Consider the following 21,547-nt stretch of genomic DNA (forward strand, 5'->3'; position numbering starts at 1 on the left):
TCGGTGTCTCCATCTTTTGGTTGCACTCGGTGAGGGGTTCGATGGCATCAAAGGCCTATACCTTGGGTAGCCGTCTTGAGGATAGTTTGAGGGCGGCAGCCTGGTCCTTGGACTCCACCTTAAAGGAATTCTGCTTCAAACTAGTGATGGTGGTGGCACCACTGGTGGTTAATGAAACTTGCATAATCAGAGTCTACGGTCCTAACAAGGAATGTAATTATTGCTCGCAGCATGTAAATGACGTGCAGGACTGCCCGGTTGCAGGAAGCTGTGTTGTTTTAACTTGTGTGTGTGTGTGTGTGTGTGACCTTGAGCGCTTTTTAAATCTTTGGCATCAGAGTCTGTGCTTGACCTGTATTTTCTCGCTGCCATAATCTGTCTTTTAAAAACGTACGCAAATTGCACAAATTACTCGCGGGTTACTCTTTATCTGCACTCACCGTATCTGGGACTTAAAATCCGCCAATCCCCCTTTAGCGGGCTGTGTGTGTGGAGGGAGTTGAGAGTTGCGGCACTCCTCTGCCATTTTGGGTGAGGCAACGGTCTAGTTGCTCAAAACTCGGCACCAGCCCAGTAAAAAGGGGCCGATGGCGCAGAAGCACAGAGCAGGCGCCCCAAAGGCACGCCAAAGGCAAGGCTGTCTGCGCCCGTCCAAGCCAGACATGCTGCCTCCCCCACTAGAGATAGGCTCTTCTACGCTCAGAATGACCTCCTAAAAATCAGATAGTCTGTGAGCAATTGTAGACAGTCCTATGGGGACGCCATTGAGGGCCCGTTCTGCTGTATACAGTGCGGCTTCAGTACTGTACTAGCCCGGTCCCGGCGCTGCTACCTCCCCCATCCCAGTAAGCATCTTAGCATCCTCAATCTGAACTGTCGCTCCTTAGCCAAACACTTCGCTGATGTCCATGACCTATTAGAGGACACTTCCCCTGAAGTGGCTCTCTGATGCCATGATAGCCGAGCCAGGCATTGCGATGCCTTCTGGCTACTGCATCCTTACTTTAAATAGGGAGTCCAGAGGTGGAGGCATTGCGATCATTTTTAAATCTTGCTATACATGTACTTCTGTAAAACAGGTCGTCGCCGGATGCGAATGAGCACACTTTAAGATCTCACTGAGCCCCAACTACACGATGTCGGGGCTCCTGGTATACCGGCCCCCTGGGCCATCCACTGACTTTAGGACTACCCTCATGGAGACTGTTAGCGTATTAGCAGTTAACGCCACTAACTTTACCGTCACTGGGGATTTGAACCTCCATCTGGATAATTATGATGACATAGACATAGCTAACTTTGTAGCTGATCTGGCGGCTTGTTAGCTTGTGCAATTGGTATCGGGTCCGACGCACATTGCCGGCCACCTGTTAGACCCAATCTTCACGAACATACCCTCACTTACAGTGCACATGCCCATCCCCAAATTGGGAATAATTCAACGCATACCTTTCGATTACCTGCCTGAGGCTGCCGGTTGACGCCAACAAGGCATACAGGGTATTCTCCGTTAGACAGCCTAATCCCTGGGAAATGGTTTATTAACCGCAAATCTAAAACTAGACCATGGTACAAAGGCGACTTGGCCAATATGCGCAAGAGCTGCAAGCGGCTGGAGCGTATTTGGAGAAGGGATTTCAATCCCGCCGCGAAGGGCATTTACCGGGCGGCGATTAAGAGGTACCACAAGACCATTCATTTGGCCTGAGCGGCATTTTATGGCAATAAAATCCGCGAAAGTGATAACCCTGCAAAGAGCGTGTTCTCAATACTCTCTGACCTTCAATCCCAGCAGACTCCGCTGGGCCAACTATCAAGTCCAATGAGCTGTGTGAGGACCTTGCCACCTTCTTCGTTAGGAAGGTGTATAACATCTGTAGGTCCTTCCCAACAACACATAGTAGCGAGCAAGCGGCACGGGGCCCTAAAAAGGCAAACACCTTAGACATCTTTCCGCCTATCCCTGCCAACCAGCTGCGAACACTGTGTAATAAAGTCAAGTCTGGATCTCCAGCAGACCCGCTCAAACCAGACCAATTCAGGAAAGTGCTTCCTACTATCTTATCCTCTGTGTCAGGTGATAAACGGGTCACTTGCCACGACCACTGTGCCCAGGGCATGGAAACAGGCCAAAGTGATACCCCTGCTTAAAAAACCTTCCCTCGACCCTGCCAAGCCAGAGAACTATCGTCCTATTTCCTTGCTCCCCTGGGTGGTAAAGATCACTGAGGCCTATGTTAACTCCCTCCTATTTGACTTTCTGACCAGGAATAACATGCTGGACCCCTCCCAGAATGGCTTCCGACCAGGTCAGAGCATGGAGTCTGCTCTGCTGGCTGTGACAGAACATCTCTGGTCCACACTAGATGCTGGTCTAATGTCGGCGCTGATCCAGCTGGATCTGAGCGCCGCGTTTGACATGGTGTCCCATGCAATACTGCTGCGCTGCCATGAGGAGGCAGCAAACACTGGTCCGGCACTGGAGTCGCTTGCCTCTTTTCTTCATGAGAGGTCATTCGTGGTAACAGTCCCTCCATATGCCTCAGGTGAACACGCCATCAAACAAGGGGTGCCACAGGGTTCCTCCCTCAGCCCCCTGCTATTCAATCTTTACTTCCAACCCCTGGCCACAGTAGCTATGATAAGAGGACTGACCATGGTCTCCTATGCCGATGATACACAGTCGGTGGTGGCGCTCTCGGATAACACCGAGCGGGATGCCCTCAAGTTTCAGGACGACCTAGCAGCAGTTGCTGAATGGATGACCACTAACTGGCTCCAGCAGAATGCCAGCAAGTCGGAGGTACTGCTGGTGGGCAAGGACCATGGTCAGTCGAGTGAACGCTGGTAGCCCACAAGCCTTGATAGTGCCCCCCCCCCCCCACCAAGCAGGTTGTGAAAAATCTAGAGGTGTGGATAGACTCCTCTCTCAACTTCTGAGCCCAACCAAAATAGTGTCAGGTGCCTGCTCTGGACTACTTCGGGGGCTTCGACCCCTATTGGGTTTCTTCGATGCACCCACACAACAGATCATCATTCAGGCATCTGTAATGTCAAGACTGGCCTATGCCTGCTCTCTGTATCTAGGGTCTAATAAGGCTGAAATTCTGAGGCTACAAAGGGCACAGAACGCGGCAGCAGGGACCCTGCTAGGTCTGCGCAGATCCTGCCCGGTTTCCAACGCCATCTGGCGCCTTCACTGGTTGCCTGTAGCCAGGCGAATTAAATTCAAGGCTTTATGCATTGCCTTCAAAGCCTTGAAACTTTCTTCCCCTAATATCTTGGCCAGCCTCCTCTTGCCTTATGTTCCCTCACGCTATCGTCGCTCACAGAGTCAACACCTGGTAGTGGTCCCCCGAACAGAGAAAGTCTGCACTGGAGGCCGCTCTTTTCGCAGCAGAGCGGTCCTCCTCTGGAATGCACTTCCAGCTCACATCCGGGGCCTTAACAACTATCTAGAATTCAGGAAGGCCATTAAACTCACCTCTTCCCGTCACCATAGTCCTTACCTCAGTTCCACCCATACATGTCAGTTGCTCTGCTGTCAACGGCGGGATGCCCCTTCGCTGGGGCAGCTGTTGCACTTTACAAGTTGTGGTACCTTCCCGAGCTGTCATGAAAGAAAATTAAACTCTATTAATGTCACTGAGGTGAGGATTTTTCAACCCTAGGTACAACTAATACTGCACCCACTCAAGAAGGAGAATGGAAGCTCGTTGAGGATAGGCCTTTTTAGTATTGAGAGATCTTGACAAATCTGCTCCCATTCGACTTGATGATTGTAAGAAATACTTTGAGCAATGTGGATGTTTCTACGGTGGCACAGGGTCAACGAATGGCGTGACTCACAAGGGCTTTTCCTTTCAAGCTCTGACCAGAAACATTATTACCAGTGGAGGAATGACAAAGGCGAGGGCATTTTGCACAAATAAAGAGGAAGTGCTTCGCCTTGTGCCTGTTTTACGTGGAAAGCAAGGGCTGTTTTTTTCTGAGCTTGGGACTCATTGGATAATACGAAGAGAGAAATGCGTACTCCTTACATCTGTGTCCTTAATAGGATAGAAACCTTTCTGAACAATAGATAAGAAATCTCTGCTCTTTCTATTAGGTTTCCGTTAAAAGGTCCTTTCCCCATGATGATAAGCAGTTGTCTCCAGCCGTTCATAATTTCATAGCTTGGTCATTTCCAGGACTTTTCATCTCTAGCCGAGGATTGTATGCAACATTTCTCTAACATGTTTACATGTGTCTTCCCCTTCTTCACGCATATTTACTCCTCGATCCTGATGTTATTCCTTCAGGACCTCTTCTCTAAGTCCTCATCCTTTACTGAAATATTATATTTTTTTCCCCCAACTAAGTTATGTGGCATGGTTATTGCTCTAGCTCAGAGAATCTGTTTCTTTGTCGCCTCCTACAATGACTTCATCTAGTTTTCCAACTTGTCCCTTTGTATGTCAGCTTCACAGAAACTTTCAATTTATAATTCACTCTCACACTGTTGCACCAACTGTGTGACATAACAAAATTAAAACCTTAATGGAGGTGATTGATATACGTACCTTCCCCCTGGTAGAGACCACTTCAGCACCTCGTATTATTTGACACAGGGAGTTCTCCACTTTCTTCCCTGAGACTTCTGCAACCTCCTTTTGGGGTGACTAGATCTGGTTAGCTGAACAACTTCAATCCTGTAATAAATTTCAAACAACTGAATCTCTAAGTTGGACCAGTACCTCTGCCATTACTCCCCACTTAGTTGTTAATGGTATGGTTCCTGCCGCTCTTAAAGACACCAAAGCAAATCCCTGGAGCAGATTCCTTGATTTTAAAAAAGTTATTACCGATATCATTCATTTCTTTTGCTTTTAGCTGGTAGAAAGGTTTGTAGCAAAACCACTTTCTCAAGGACACTAGGCCATGATTTTGGCCATCACACAATACAGAGACAGTGCTTCTCCATATAATGGATGAGCTGAAATCAGAGCAGAAGCCAACGATTTGTTCTCATTAGATCTCTATGCTGTCTTTGCACAGTTGAGATCTCCAACTTGGTGAACCTTGATTGGGCAACTTTTCGTCCAATACATTGCATGCAATTTCAGAGTGACTCGTGGGTCCTCAATCTTGCCCCATTTGTTCACCAGCTATGTAATCCCTTTTGCTGACTGAAGTTTTACTTGAGAAAGGTGTTAGAGCATTTATGTATTCTGACGACACCCAGATCTTGCTGTGTTTAGACAGTTAACTCTCCCCTCACCTCATATTCCACCACACAATGCCTGTCCTATGGCAGTGGCTGGGTTGCAATAAACTGTAGTGAAACACTGAGAAGACAAAAGTTCTGCTTATTAATTCTCATAATAACTTACGGCTTGATGCCTACTAGCCTTCGGAGATGGGCACTCTTCCACTGTTTGCTCAAAATATGAAGAGCTTGAAAGTAAAGATCAACAGTGCTTTCTCCGTCTGGCAAGGTCTGTGAGTCGTTTCATTGTGCATGTATCATATTAAACGCCAGAAAGAGATTGCCCTTTATTTGACACTAGAAAGCAGGAACCTTGTAGCAGCTGCATAGATTGGGTCCAGTTTGGACTAGTCGAACATCCTCTACTTACAGTTTCCTACACTCCACAAGAATGTTTATTTTGAGAGCCCAAAACATGGACAAGGCTTCCTTCTCAGTAGTGGAATGTCTACATTCAGGCTCCGGCAAAGCCCTAGATGCAAAGGCAATAATGACTTGCTTTCCGATCATGCCGCTGTTTCAGTTCCACTCCTGGGCCCTTGTCTCTGGCATCCGTAACAAAGCAAGGGGGCAAAACTATGTAGACTGTGAGCATTCACAAGACTCTCCTTAACATCTGCAAATTCTTCTCGTATTCCCTACTCCACACGTAGTCTGCACCCTTCTTCAGCAGGGCTCACATGGCACAAGTAAATTAGGCACAAACTGAAAATAGAATGTTTCTCACCAAAAACGTGTGTGTCTCTTCTTTCTTTATGGGTCTAGGTATTTCCTGTGTGGCTTTAATTGATTCATCTTTGGGGCAGACCCCATCAGCAGCGATTACGTGACCTAGGTAGCTCAATTCCTTACCAGCAAATTTTATTTTTTTCTGTTTATTAAAATCTATTATTCCCCAATGCTCAACTTCATAGGAAATATCAATTATGGTAATGCTTACCGAATTTTCATTAAAAAAACAATTAAAGAATTACAAAAACGTAATAAGTCCGTTAGATTATAGGGTTAGGTTTGATGAGGTCATACTGATACATTTTGAAGCTTAACAGATCAGCTCTGGATAGGGAGTCCTCTCTGGCAGGGCGGAGCGGACCTGCGTGAAATCTCACCATATGACGTAAGGGCAGCACTGAGCGGGGTTTGGATGTGTAGCGGGGTAACTCCTGATGTCCTCGGGGACTGCCTGACCTTGAGCAGGGTAGATCCTCTCCAGCTCTCGAGACAATTTAGTTATTTCGAGTCATTAGCTGGACTGAATAATTTCTCTTTAAAGCTTAAACAACGTGTGGTGAGACAGGAAGGAGTATTTTGACCTAATTGTCCTGTGATAATGTGTTGTCTTTTCTATTTTCTTCCCCTTCACAGACACCTGAGGACTTGAACATCAGCATTTCAGAATGGAGAAAAGGCAGGTTCCAAGACAAAAAGGAGAAGTGCAGTGTTCACCTGAACCCGTAAGAGTTGCACTTCCTTCTTCTTGTATCCATAATGTGTCCTCTTCAAGAAACCAAACTGATGCTCAGAGGGACTGTGAGATGGAACCTCTATCAGGGAACCTGCCTAACATGATCCTTTTATCTATGTTGGAGCAGTTGGAATCCAAACTGGATCACTTGCAGAATACCCTAGAGGACGTGCCGTCAAGAGTCGCTGGGCTCATGGAGCAAATCTGGTTAGCAAAGGGTCTAGATCACCTTGAAAATGGGGCAGTGTCTTTGGAGAGGGTCAGTCCGGTGGTGGTTAGAGATTGTCCTCTCAGCAGGTCCCCTCCGATCAATCTTTCAGTCAGGGCCAAGGAGGTGAACCAATGCCTTCAATCTACATCTCCACCTGGTCATGATCCACAGCCGAAACAGTGTCTTCATCCTACGTCTCCTCGTGGGCATGAACCAAAGCAGAGCCAGTGCCCCCAACCTCTGTCTCCTCATCGGCATGAACCAAAGCAGAGCCAGTGCCCCCAACCTCTGTCTTCTCATCGGCATGAACTAAAGCAGAGCCAGTGCCCCCAGCCTCTGTCTCCGGCTGGCCCTGGACCACGGCAGGACGGTACTGTCTCCAAGTGCCCTCCTCCGGATGTTCAAGTCATCCCAGGTGAGCCAAGCCTTCGTCTTCCACCAGTGTTTGATGATGGGCAGGAACCACAGCAGGACCAGTGCATACAACTAGTTTTCCGAGTTGAACAGGAACAAGAGGAGCATGTGAAAAAAGAACCATTGTATGCAGATAGTTGGGGCGCACAACAGAACGTCTGCCTGCAGCCACTGTTTCACGAGGGACATGAGCAACATCAAATCCACTGCAGACAACCAATGCTCCCAGATGGGGAGGGAACAAGTGAACTCCTAAAGCAAGAGTTGTTGTGGTTTGATGGTGAGGGTCAACGGCAAAACGTCTGCAGACAACCAGCATTTCAAGAAGACCAGAGTCTGCAGCTCAACACATGCCTGCAGGTTCTTTCTGATGCACATGAATTGTATCAGAACTGCAAGAACGAACCTATGCACCTTGAGACACTCAGTCCAGATCGCGTCTATAAGCTAGAGCCACCGAGTCCTGAGGACTACGATCAGAACTACAAGCAAGAACCACTGCACCCTGAGAACCGAGATGAGAACTCTGACCTACAACCCACATGTGCTGATGCGCAGGGCCCCTTTGGAGCCTCATCATTCCTGCCACAGAATGCTCCTGATACTGATGGAGCTATCGCTAGAGACCCACTGGATAGAGGAAATACAGACGCGGATAGATTGCTGCTCAAAGCCATCCCAGGTATTTGTTTCGTACTGAATTAACATCCAGAATGTTGAGTAACTTGTACAGTTCTGAGGGAATATAGCATGAAATATCTCCAAAGTGGATCTTTCCAGATTTTTAGTAAGACCTGCAGGGGGCCAAATCTGAGTTGTGTGGACGGGTATCTTTGAGGGGGCCTTGAGTACACCAGAAGGGGTTATGTACCTAGTATCTCCTATATTTTCGCAAAGGAGTTTCTCCTTCCCGTTATGTGATAGGCTAAGAATTGGGACTCTGGACATGAAAAATGACCTGAATTCTGGTCTGTGCATGAGACGCCCCATTCCGGGCTCAGGAACTCTGAGGAATTATGTGGCAGAATCTGTGATTTCAATGCAAGCACCGCGATGCTCACCAATCCCCTAAGTGTGAGATGAAAGTGAGGTGTTATTCACCGAGAGTAACATTGCCCTTTTTTGTTGCTAGTGCAAACTAAAGCACTTTAGAGATGGGACTGGGTCTTTGTGATGTACGAGTGTTCAGAATATAAGAGGATTTCTGGGTCAGTCAGGGTCTGCCACTTAGAAGGGGAGGAAGGCAGTGTGAAGAGGACAAGTGATCTGTAAGTCAGGTCTGTAGTGGTGGAATGGGTAGGGTAAGACCCGCGGCACCCCAGAGCCTTCGATAAGAGGTGGTTGTTTTTCTGAAGTGTGTAGGTACATGTACATAGAACTGGGGGGCCTGCAGGTCAGAGAGGGCCGGCTGTATTGTATCATACTACATCATGTAGAACAACGCACAAGGTCAAGGGAGGTTCAAGATTATGTGTGGTCTGTAGGGTTAGGTGCACAGTATGAGGTGGTCTGATTATCAAGCTGGGTTAGTTGTATTACAGTATACAGGATTGGGTGATATATTTTCTTATGTTTATTTTATCTAATATGGGCCCCATTATAAGGCCTCAGCTTTGTCTCCATAATGTCTCCTGTTACATTTCCCTCAATTTTTTCTCCCTCTAAGTCAGCAATATCAGCAATTACAGAAACTCTGCTGGAGGGTGGGTGAAGTAAATGGTGATTGCTCTGAGATATGTGGAATTACTGTGGAGATTTGGCATCTGATTCCCCCAGTAATTCCAGTGTACTATGATTACATAAGATTATTGGCTCTGTGATCATGTCTGTGCGAACAATAGCTTTACAATATCATATGTATTTTTTGAAGCCCAATTCATCTTTCGGAATTCCTTCTTTATATAGCTATTGTGTCTGAGGCCCTCTTTAGACATGTCTGTGCACATTACAAGGACCAAATCATGCAAATTTCGGCCTCTCTGCACAAAATGGTGCAATGCAGTGTGTTGCAATAAGCTGAAATCATAGACCTTGCAGCATCTTCCACTTTGATACCGGCCATGAAAAATCCTGATTGACCAATCTGTTCATCCTCTCTGCTTGGCCATTACTCTGTGGGTGATAACGACTAGCACATTTATCTTGAAACCGATTCCATCCAAATACTGCTTTATTTCCCTCAAGATAAATTGTTCACCATTATCCGATACCAATTCACACAGAAAACCCTCACTTCCATGTACAAATCATACTTTCAACCAATTTGACATGTACCCCACAAGCACAATGGCAAATTTCTGATGCACAGGAAGCATCTGAAACAGACCTAAAACATCATTACATTCATTGCCCCGCACTCTGTCAGGAAAACCTACTTCTGTCATAAGCAGAACTCTGTATATCATCCTTTTATCATTTTGCAAACAACTGGTAACGCTCTCTAATGAGTTTTTCCACATCCCTCTCCATGTCAGGCCACCAGTATTGCATTGTCAGTCGTTTGCTGCTGTATATCACACCGAAATGTCCTTCACGGCTCACCTCTGACAGAATGAACTTGGCTATCGGTCTTCAGTTCACACAACAAATAGTTTTTCTTTTGGCTATTCTTTCCTCATGAAATGAATCACTTTCAATAAAATAGAATCTTCATCCAATGTCTTTCTCTACATTTACACACAGACACGCACACACACACACACACACACACACTCTCACACACACACACACTCTCACACTCACACTCTCTCTCTACCCGGCCAACAAATACTTGCTGCCGTACATTCCACATCTTCGCAGTCATTCTCTTTGTTCTCATGTTCCACATCTTCCTGCCCTCAGGGCAGTCGAGGCAAGAAATCAGTATTTTTATTCCTCTCTCCTGCAGTGTGTTCAACCTCAAAATGATGTTTCAAAAGTTTCAAACTTAACCTCACCAACCTGGCAGTAGCCTGCTGGTGTTCACATTATTACCATTCAAAAAAGGTTGATTATCAGTTCATATTCTGATCTTGGTCCCACATTAGGATGACTTAGCCAGATCATTTATAGATGTATTTCTGATCTAATGAGTGAATTTTCGGTTGGGATCAGTTGTTGTCTGTCTCTGGATTAATCTTTTAGACATTTCCCTACTTCCGTCCCACAGCAGGAAAAAATCATCTATATCCCCGATCCAAACCAGCGCATGGTTTGTCATATTTTCATTTTGTGATGTCCAGACCACCTGTTATGTGCCCCGGTTAGGCCCATGTATCGAAGTGTCTCATTTCATATACTTCATATATTGTCCAATGTTTTACAGGATCATTTCTGCTGTGACCTTTTGCACATATTTGCATGCATGACAATGTTGGATTTGTTTCTCTGAAACTACTTTGTTTACAAATCCAGCTTCGCACAACATTGTCACGATGCCTTGAACACTAAGTACAATGCCTCTTGACGCACTATGGACAAATGTCATCTCTATCTTCATTCACAGGGTGACAGGGCTATCTACATATCTATAACATTGTCTAACCTGTACGTACATCACAAGAAGCTTTCTATTATAAATAATGAGCATCCCAATAGATTAGTGGAGGAGGCACTACAGCTGACACCCAGGGTCCGTGCGGGCTGAGACTTCACTATGCAGCGGTTTGGCATCTCCGTGGGGGGTGTTCAGTTTGTAACCAATTTGTGGCCTGCTTTCTCTCCTGTCATGTCCCTTAGTGGGGATTCTTGGTTTCACACCCACACACACTCTAGGTACACGTAGAGTAGGGAGTGCATAGTAGGAGTACGCCGTGGCTAGGGCGAATGCTTCCGGAATCTGGGGATCATGGTTCGATCCCCGGCACTAGCGGCAGATTAGCCCAGCAGCATGTGATTCTGGGCAATAGCTTGCTTAATCTTCCCGACGGCCCCCAGCGCCCAGAGACCCTTACGTGTGATTGTGCGCTTTACAAATGTGGATTATATAATATTGCTGCCTTGCTTATGTGCCTGCATACATACACTGTTTTAGCACCATGGTAGAATTATATCTACTATTTACGTGCTTGTAATCACTTTCAGCTGCTTCTGTCTACTGATTATTGCAGCTTATGTATTCTATGCAAGAATAACGTTGGTTCAATAAATATATTGAAAACGTCTCACTGTGTATTCTCTGTATATTTCTCTGAGAGCAAGTAAGCTTGAGTGACTGAGCGAAAGGTTCTGTTCTGTTTCCACGATCCCTGAGGGGTCAAGGTCGTCACGTTCAGTTGCCGGAAACCATTCGCTTCCTGGTAAGGTTAGGGAGTCTTATGGTGGCACTGTGAGCTAGCTGGTCTCTAGGCCAACTCATCCTGCGGAGGTGCCCGGAGCCAGTCTATGCACTAATCCAAAGTTTATGTTGTCCAACAAACGTGCAGGTCCTACGGATTAGTGGGAACTACACGACACACCTGTTCCTTCCACCAGACCACAAATACATTTGCAGAGCTGGGAGAGCAGGTGCCCATTGCTGTCCCTGAGATTTGTCTGTAATATCTATCGTTAAATATGAAAATATTGTTATTTAGGCAAAAGTCATGGTCCTGAGCATCCATGTATAGTCATATGGAGATATTGGTCTATCGCAAAAAGCATTTTCGTAGGCTCTTAGACCTTGCGTGTGTTGTACACATAATTAGCAAGATCACATCCTAGGTAATTGTCATATATGATTGTCGCCTGTGTTTATCTTTCGTGGAAAATCTCTCTATCTATACAATATGATGGGTGGCTCTCCACAAGAATCAGCAATAAATGGTTTTAGTTTATTGCTGTACTTTCCAGTAAGCTATTGTTGGAGGGCACTATACGCCTCCCTTGTTCTTGCATACATTTGTTAGAAGGTAAAAGCATGGTACAGTAGAGGGTAGTGTTTTACACAAATTAAAATGTTGCCATTTCCATTTCACAACAATCCGTATTTAATAATTATTGAAAAGCCTTTTGTTCATAATTGCAAACAATCATTAAAACCACATTTTTGCCCCATATCATATGACATTGGTACTTATGTTGTTATTACATAATGTGTTAATGGCCTCCCTTTGTCCATTATTCAAGTTGGATCTGATTCTTCCCTTCTTGTCTTGACTGGTGAACAATTTATTTGAACAAGTCTTTGGCGACCAAGTCACTAAAGACATCCAGATTATCATGAGGCAAGGAGGAGTTATATGTAGCTTGCTTTTTGAAGCGAGTTAGGCTTCCCTGATCTATCTGTGCCCCCTATCCAAGCAACACTTCTCACTCTTTCGTTGCACATATATTTCCATTATCCAGACCAGCCAATGTCATGAAGTATCAGCGTCTCTTGAACACAAGTCATGTTTTCTGTATTGGGCTCCCCAATTCTCATGTTCATTGGCTTGGGTCTGATTTTATGTTGATATCTTAGAAACGGAAATATGTAAATTCTACATGAACTGTAATCTAAGTCCCTACTGGGGCAAAATTATAAGCCAAGGGTGTAGATATTTAGTTCATCCATTGTCAGTTAATGTTGTGATGAGTTAATAATGGAGAATTAATTCATATCTCGCCTTGCTCTATCACCTTTCTCTTCCCATGGGGTGAGTTATCTTTTTGTCTTCCATTTGCTCTTTTCTGTCTTTCTCTTCCTTTGTTTGTGCCTCTTGCTTTTGTTTTTCCTTTTTTATGATATTCCATTGTCCGTCCTTGTCTCAGTAACCCGTACTCAGCGAAAAAAGTGGCAAGTAGGTTTTTTTCCTAGGTAGTTGCTAGCAGAGTCATCTGAGTCCCCTTCTGAGCTTCATTCCTCTGTCAGAAGTTAATGTCGTCTTTGTGTCAATGGAATTGCGACTGATCTCCTTACTTATTCGTATCATTTTACAAAGTTTAAGACCCTTCCAGGACAGTAGTCTTTTGTAGCTATTACCTCTTTCTTATCACTTGTTCATCATTCTCGTTGTCCTCAAGTTCAGCGCTTATTTTCAAGTGCAACAAATGTGAGGTTGGAGAACTCCATCAGACTGCAGACTTAGAACTGTATAAAAAAACAGGTTAGCAAGCCTTTTCCATCTATTAACTCATGATCTGGAACAACATCCCTGCATCCATCAGGACCGCCCGACATTGCTCCCGTTTAGGAAAGAGCTGAGGACTCCACTCTTTGAAAATAATTCATGCTCATCTTTGGTCCTAGCTTTCGGCTAGGTTTGCAGTATAGAAATAACATATACATACATACATAAAGAAGCTGGCCTAGCCTACACTAACGTTTGAATACTTTAAAAAAAGCTCTTGTGAAAATATTCATGGGAGAGTTGAGAATGGTTATCCCACCAGAGCACCCCTGGCATCCGGTTAAGATTTTAATGTTGTTTTATCAAGAGTAACAAGTCCACCTTTTAAGCCACTACATCACTGCAAGCCTTAATGTGGATAGTTGTCTACCTAGTAGCAGTCTCTTCCTCAACAGTTAGCAAACTACATGACCCATTAGTAGATTGACAGTTCCTGCAAGTTTACAAAGAAAAAGTTATATATGCATCTAGTGTTAAACATGCACTCATGCTCTATTAACAGAATTGAAAATGTATGAAAAATAAGACAGTTTTTTGCACCGGCACAATTTGGCATATGGTTTTCTACTCGTGCGGAGGCTAGGGGTGGGCGTAATTTGCGTAATCGTGTTACTCAAAGCTCAGCGTAAAAAAATTCCGTGAGCACGCAGAATTCTGCAAACACGCGGAATTGCTTCTTCTGCCTGTTCACAATGCTTTTTTCCTGTTCACGAACGCTGTTTGCGTGCTCGGGGGGAAATATCTTGCGAACACACATTTTGAAAGCCTGAACAAGTAAAAAATTCTACGAAGCTGCGGATCGCGGAGGTTTTGGCAATTCCACTTTCTCCGCGGAATGTTAAATTACCCAAATTCCACAAATTCCGCAAGTGGAACTGAATTTACCGCCCAGGCCAAGTGGAGACGCCACATAGAAATACCACAGGCTGAGTCCACGTGTGATAAAGATGCAACCATGGCTTTTCTTCCCAACATACCTCTAGTAGATAATTTGTAAAGCAGAAACATTTGGTTCTGTGCATCCTTTCATAAAATATTTCTCTGGTGACATCAACATATTCGGTCGTAGAGGTATGTGGGTCCGATGTTGTTGAGGGATTTGTAGGCGCGGGTGAGGAGTTTGAAGGTGATCCTCTTCTCGACGGGGAACAAGTGGATGCTTCGTAGGTGTTGGGTCATATGTTTTTGGTGTGGTGTCCCTAGAATGAGCCTGGCTGCGGCGTTCTGGACCTTACAGATTCTTTTAAGTTATGGCACAACTTGTGATGTGCCACCGCTTGCTGCAAATGGAAAATGTTACTCTCTTGCAATTACTGTCAGCTTGTCATGGTGCAGGCTCACATGCATCACCCACTTGCTGTATGGTTGGAAAGTATATAGGTTGCTCAGATTAAGCCTTTTATTTTTTTTATTTTACACATATAAGCAGTTGTACTCCGATGGAGAAAACAACACAATGATTTTAATTGGAGTCTGCGTGCAGATGCATTATGCCTTTCTGGTATGGGATCACGAGTTGTTCTCCAGATCAAAACTCAATCTTAAATTAATTATTTTTCGTAGTCAGAACCCAACCCATGAGAGGTCACCATATGTGAACTGTAGAACTACAAGTAGCAAATGATTGTTTACAGGTAGTAACATTTTCCTTCCTTCCTAGATATTACTGTCCACCTTTCTCATATTATAACCGTGCATTTCTTTCAAGAAATATTTCACATGTATAATTCTCAGTGTTCATTTCATTCTACAGCACAGCAGTCGCAGACAGGAAGTATGAATGGGAAAGAGAAGCGTAAAGCTTCTGGAGGAAGGAAGAATTTTGCTTATAAAATGAATGGAGGAAAACACCAAGGAATACAGAGGAGGGAGAATTTTAACAATAAAACACTACTTGCAAGGCTGAAAAGAATAGGCACCAGCCTAAGAGCTTATGCCTGTGCTGAGTGTAAGAAGACATTTACTGGAAAGATGCATCTTTTACTGCACAAACAAACACACATAGACCGGTATCCCTACACTGAGCATGAAATGAGGTTTGCTGATAAGGCAACACATGAAAAAACTCACAAAGGAGAGCGGCCTTTTCACTGCAATCTCTGTGAGAAAAGTTTTACTCAGAAGGGAAATCTTCTAAAACATCAAAGAATACACACAGGAGAGAGGCCTTATCACTGCACTGTGTGTTCCAAACCCTTTTCTCAGAAGGCAAACCTTGTACTGCATCAAAGAACTCACACAGGAGAGAGGCCTTATCACTGCACTGTGTGTTCCAAACCCTTTTCTCAGAAGGCAAACCTTGTACTGCATCAAAGAACTCACACAGGAGAGAGGCCTTATCACTGCACTGTGTGTTCCAAGAGGTTTTCTCAGAAGGCGACCCTTGTACGGCATGAAAGCGTACACACAGGAGAGAGGCCTTATCACTGCACTGTGTGTGAGAAGTTGTTTTCTCAGAAGGCGACCCTTGTACGCCATCAAGTCACACACACAGGGCACAGGCTTTACCACTGCACTGTGTGTAGCAAGAGCTTTGATCTTAAGGCAAGCCTTGTACGCCATCAAAGAGCACACAGGCGACGGCCATGACGCTGCACAGGATATGGAAACTGCTGTAAACAAAAGGTGCTCCTCAGCAACCTCAAGTAACACATACAAGATGGAAGTCTTCTCGAAGCACTGCCAAAAAACCTTCATTTAAAAAAAGGAATGTGATCTTTTACATCATCTAAGAATCTACAGCTGAAGTTAGACCTCCTATGACATCTAACGATCCTTCCGGGCTGAGATCCTCCCTTTCCTCTGAATGTCAGAAGAGCTTTGAGTTAAAGGACAAACTCCAACAATCGCAGCGTCTCCAAACAGCATGTAGGTTCTTCAACGTCACAAACGTCACTTCACAAAGCAACAAACTTCACAGAGGCTGCTTCACTGCGAATTAAACCTGTCCGACTCCCATGAAATGTGTGCAGTGTTGAGGACATGTCACCAAGAGTGGATCATAAACTATCCTGATAGACATAACTTCTGGGATTCAACAAAAAAATATTGAAAGACCTGAGCACATAGGAAAAAGAAACTAAGAGAAGAAACAGGAATCAATAACCACTTGAGGACAAAAAATATAAACTCCTTTCATCACTAAAGCAGGAACATCTACTCCCTATCAGTATCTTCAGACCGGCTGTGTAAATATTCTGTACAACCCATCCAGGTTGAGAGATCAAAAGAGGATTCATGGCTGTCTAGATTCTAACAACTTGCAAAGGTGGCACCAACCATATCATTCTGCAGTTTCAACTGCCGAGACCGTGACACAATTCACAATGTTTTGAGATGGTTTATTCTGGTGTGAATTTTCTTTTTTTTTGATAATCAATTTTATTATCATTTTGAGAGAAAAAAAGACCGCATACATCTTACACAATAAATCCAATTCCATCTCCAACAGACAGTAAAAAACCCCACTGTGTGGGTAGGAGTATTTATGCAAGCCACCCAAGCTGGAAAGCAGCACCCCGTTACATGGGAGAGCCAAAGCTGGCAATTTAAAACAGTAGGTTCAGCCATTTGGCACCTCGTGGGACAACCATGTTCCTCCTGGGCCACGCACCAATCCACTCCCTGGTGCCACTTTCGCAGGGTAGGGGGGTTGGGCTGGGCCCAGGCCACTGCAATATCTCTTTTAGCCACAGTGACCGCTGTTCCCAGAAAATGTTTGTCCGCTCTAGAGCCGTCCAAACCTTCAAATACACCCAGGAGAAGACGTAAGGGATCGTGTGGAACCTGGCGACCCAAGGTCTGTGTGAGCTCAGATTCCAGCTCGGACCAAAAGGGGTAAAGGCCTGGGCAAAGCCAGACTATATGGTAGAAGTCGTCCGGAGTTTGGTTGCTATTTTGGTGAGAATTAAATACCCAAAAACTAACGTTCACATGCATTACAAAACAAAGCAGATTGTCTAATAAAGACACTGTGAGGAGTATTTCATTGCATGCTGTGATGTTTTTTGTGAATTCAGTTGTGTCCTGTTCTAGTGTGAGGGGGAGATTGACAACTAGACAAAGGACACTTCCGCAGTGAGCTGTTTGCCAAGAATGTCTTATTTTACGCAATAAAACTTTGCTAATAAACCAATCTGCCTGCCTGTTTCATGTGGTGATGAGACGGGAGATACTTCAAACTCATCAGTACGTTCAGAGTGTCTGTTTTCTATCTTGCTGATTAGTCTGTCCCGGAAGAGGGTGGGGAGGAGCTTATGCTCCCCCGCAGCCCTGCAACCACCAGTCCCTCAGCTGTGAGGCATTCCAGGGTGTAGTTCACTCCATCACTGTGTTTATTAGAGTAGTGCAAGTGTTACAAGTACAATATGCACTGTTGATGTTTCAGAAGACAACTTTTGAAGTTTAATAGTGTAATTGCTTTGGGAACCCCTTTGTCTCTTGGACCTTTTCTTTCACTGAGCGAATTGATTGGCTTAAAATAGTCTGATTACTCTGGACCCTGTGCCATCTGTGAGCGCACATGGCGTGCCTCTAAACTATTATATAGAAGCAACAGCACTAGAGTATGAAGGCTTGAATCATCCTGGTGAATGTTGTGTGTCCCCACAAGATCCACCCGTAGTCATCAGTAACCATGAAGCAAGGGACAGACAGATGCCTGGTGCGAGGCTGCTCTGGGGTCACTCAGACGCCAGTGCCCATGTCGCCACCCCTATCCCGGACAATGTTTTACATCTACGTCTCTACTTGGGCCTGACTTATCAGGAGGCATGGATTTGCCCTGGTCTCATATGCTGATGATTCTCAGCTTGTTATCTTTATCTTCAATCAGCCTGAGGCCACAGCAGCCAGGTTTCATGCTTGTCTCACTGAGATCATGACCTGGATGAACCATAGCTTCCTGAAAATGAACACTGACAAAACAGGGGTGATAGAGTTTGGCCCTTGCCGGTGCCTGTGGAATGACTCCTAGAGGCCGGTTGAGGCCGGGGAATGCCTGTGTCCTGTCCCCAAGGTCAGGAACCTCGGAGTCATCTTCGTTGACCAGTTTAATTTTTCTGCCCAGGTAAACAGTCTCAGTTACGCCTGCTTCTTTTTACAAAAAACCTTGAGAAAAATCTTCCCTTTTCTCTCACAAGAATTGCAAAAGACTGTGGTGGTGGCGCTCTTCCTGTCTAAACTGGACTATTGCAATGCCCTTTTTTGTGCATCGATAAGACCCAGCTGAGAAAACTGCAGTCTCTACAGAACACCGCAGCAAGATTACTTCTAAACATTCCTAAAGGACAATCAACCTCGGCAGGAATTAAGTCACTGCACTGGCTTCCCATCCAGCAGCGGGTGGAATTTAAGGCCTTATGCCTGGTGCACAAAGCACTTTATGGTGGAGGTGCTGAGGATATCCCCAAAAAATTCCTACGTTATACCCCCCAAGTGCCCTTAGATCTGCTAATTTGGGCCTTATCCAGATTGCTAAAATCAGACAGGCAAGATGGGATGGCAGGACTTTATCAAGTTTTGCATCAAAGTTATGGAACAAAATGCCTATGGCCATGACATTTCAATCTAATCAGCAGGTCTTTAGGAAGGACTTGAAAACATGGCTGTTCACTTCCACATAGTCCCCCGGTAACACAGGCCATACTTCCTTTCTACATACACTAGCGCCAAGACGCCACGGCAATCGAGCGCTCTATAAACATATATCCTATCCTATCCTATTTTGGTAAGTGCTGGAGCTTGCTGTGGCTGGTAGCAAGCCCTGGATCTGCAGTGACGTGTGGATCTCTAGGAATGAACTAAGTAGCAATGGTGGCATGTATGTGTGTGCAATGATGAGACGCCCTGGGTGCTAAGTGAATGATGAGACTAGGAATTGGCGGCCTCAGCTGAAGCTGTGATACTGGATTATTGTCAAGAGCAAGCCAGCGGGTCACAAGATTGTTACAGCTACGTTGACACATTTACGGCATATCAGCCAGACATAAAACTTTATTCGGATTACATAGGCTCTAAAAGTACAAGTTACTAGCATATTAGACTCAAAATTCATTTACTAAAACACAGTGATTTTTTGGCGCCAGATGTTTGTCCCGTGCAGTGAAATCAGTGTGAACAGCACCACGCACAGTGCACGAGGGCGCTGCATCTTTCCGTCGCTTGAGTAGAAGTTCTACTAGAGCGGCAGCTTCCTCAACGTGAATGGAAGGTTTATCGACATGAGTGCGAGTTCCCATCCCCGGGCAGCCGCGTTGAGAAATCTCTATGGGAGATGGTCTGGTGCTGGATTTTCCTTGCTCACGCTCTTCAATTTAACGTTGGTGAGCACAAGCAAGGAAATGTTTTTCTGAACTCCGATTGCTCTGCGGAGTGCGAAAAACTCCACAAAGTCTACGAACGGAGTTCACCGCCCAGACCTAATGTTTATGTATCTGTATATAAGTTATGAGAGAAATTTTATTTAAGCTATCACGTCAAGAATTAAAGATTTTATTAAGCACATATTGGTGGGAATAATGCTTCTTTTTCTATTACTGAATTTGCACAGCAACCAATCAACAGTACACTTAAAAACTACATTTCCCATGATGTCAGTAACCATAGTCCACAAATCACTGCCCATTATGCTCAGGTTGAGGTTGCGTAGTTTTCAGCTCTGCTTTTCATGCAGCTGCCATTTTGTATCTGGCCGCCATCTTGTGTTGCCTTCACTCAGGCAGCATGATGAGCCCGTGTTTTTGCCTTTCCAACTGCTACGTGTACTTCTTGTTACTTGTTAAAAAGTAACTTCTGCCTCTTATTTACGTAACCGAAGTCAGGGTTTCGGCCGAGCACACTAATCCATGTCTGGTTTGACTGATCCCTGTCTCGGCCGACTGTTTGTTTCCCTATTCTTCTGCCTCCATATGTAATCTGCTGGCCTCCAGTATTCTCTTCCCAGAACTCAGTAATCCTTGTCCAAACTGTCTATTGGTCTGCAGTATTCTCTCACCTGACTCACTAATCCTTGCACCAATATATCTGTTGATTCTCATTGTCCTTTTCCCTGCCATAGCTTGCTTTGCAAGTGGTCTTTCACAATATGCAAATACGTCCACCACTGTTTATTAACTTGGGGTCATCTGCACTAAGTTACTTATGGGATTAGGCAAGAACATGACCCAGGGGGAGTGAAAAGTAATCATGTGACATCTTGTTTTTCTCCTAAATTTCATCTTTTCATTGGTTGATATTTTGCGCAATGGGAGTGTCCTTGTGGAGCTGTAAAAAGGTATAAAAGATTGTGAACCCCGGAGTGAAGGGGCAGTCTCCTGAGAACCTACTCTGTACTTATTGGACCACTGTACTTAGCTGCAGCTAATAAATTTTGGTTTTCTACGCTAACAGAGTATTCCGTGTCTCTGTGTAACAAGGCAGGTGAATCCAGAGGATTATGCGTGCCCTGCGCCGCCAGGCCCATAAGGCCCGGTTCTTCAAGGTATGGCCAGCACCATCTTACTGCCTCGTATTTGAGTATGCTCAGTTTCAAACAGTTCAACCGCAATATCCGGTTCCTAGATGGGATTACCTTCTTTGTCTAACCTGGAACACTGTAATAGTTGTATAAACGTCACTCAGCTGAAGAGCTGTAAAGCTCCAACTTGAAGTCTGTTACCTTGTCTAGTATCCAGGTGTCTTGAGACAACATGTCCCAGTTGTTAAAGAAATATCTCACTTTTCCCCCCACCCAAATGTTATTTGACATGGAATGATCTATACCCTGAAAAATAAGCATGGAGGGATGTCTCGCTCTGGGCGGTCCCCCCTTAATTGAATTATTGTAGTCCTTCTCAGTGGTAAAGGGATCAGGGGCTGAGTACCCTAGTACTTGACAGCTACTCTCTGTAGACAAATAGTTTTGATCTTGCTGGTGCAAACTCTGGCCTCATTTACAAGAGGCCTGCCCGGCTGGAGCACCACTTTTTTTTAAAGTTCGTGTGGTGCACTGAATCATATCTACAAGGTGACGCAAAACACTTCATGGATATGGAGTAAGGCTAGGCAGCGCAAAGTGCTGCGTTGGCTTACTCTGCATCAAGGAGGTGTTCCATGGGTGTTGCTGTGGGTTTTCCCACGAAACACCCATTTATTTTGACACC

The 21,547-nt window shown here is 44.9% G+C and overlaps 1 protein-coding gene across 1 annotated transcript in view; it reads left to right on the top strand.

Annotated features, from left to right (window-relative positions):
* Positions 1 to 17,389, top strand: part of LOC147737767 (uncharacterized) — a 408,580-nt gene extending 391,191 nt beyond the window's left edge. The window contains exons 3-4 of the mRNA XM_086944980.1: positions 6,614 to 8,020; positions 15,160 to 17,389. Coding sequence (XP_086801106.1) covers positions 6,646 to 8,020; positions 15,160 to 15,995 — 2,211 coding nt within the window. The 5' untranslated portion in view covers positions 6,614 to 6,645 and the 3' untranslated portion in view covers positions 15,996 to 17,389. The remainder of the gene's footprint in view (positions 1 to 6,613; positions 8,021 to 15,159) is intronic.
* Positions 17,390 to 21,547: the final 4,158 nt, after the last annotated feature.

Source organism: Lissotriton vulgaris, chromosome 1_1 (assembly GCF_964263255.1).
Source record: "Lissotriton vulgaris chromosome 1_1, aLisVul1.2, whole genome shotgun sequence".
Lineage (NCBI taxonomy): Eukaryota > Metazoa > Chordata > Amphibia > Caudata > Salamandridae > Lissotriton > Lissotriton vulgaris.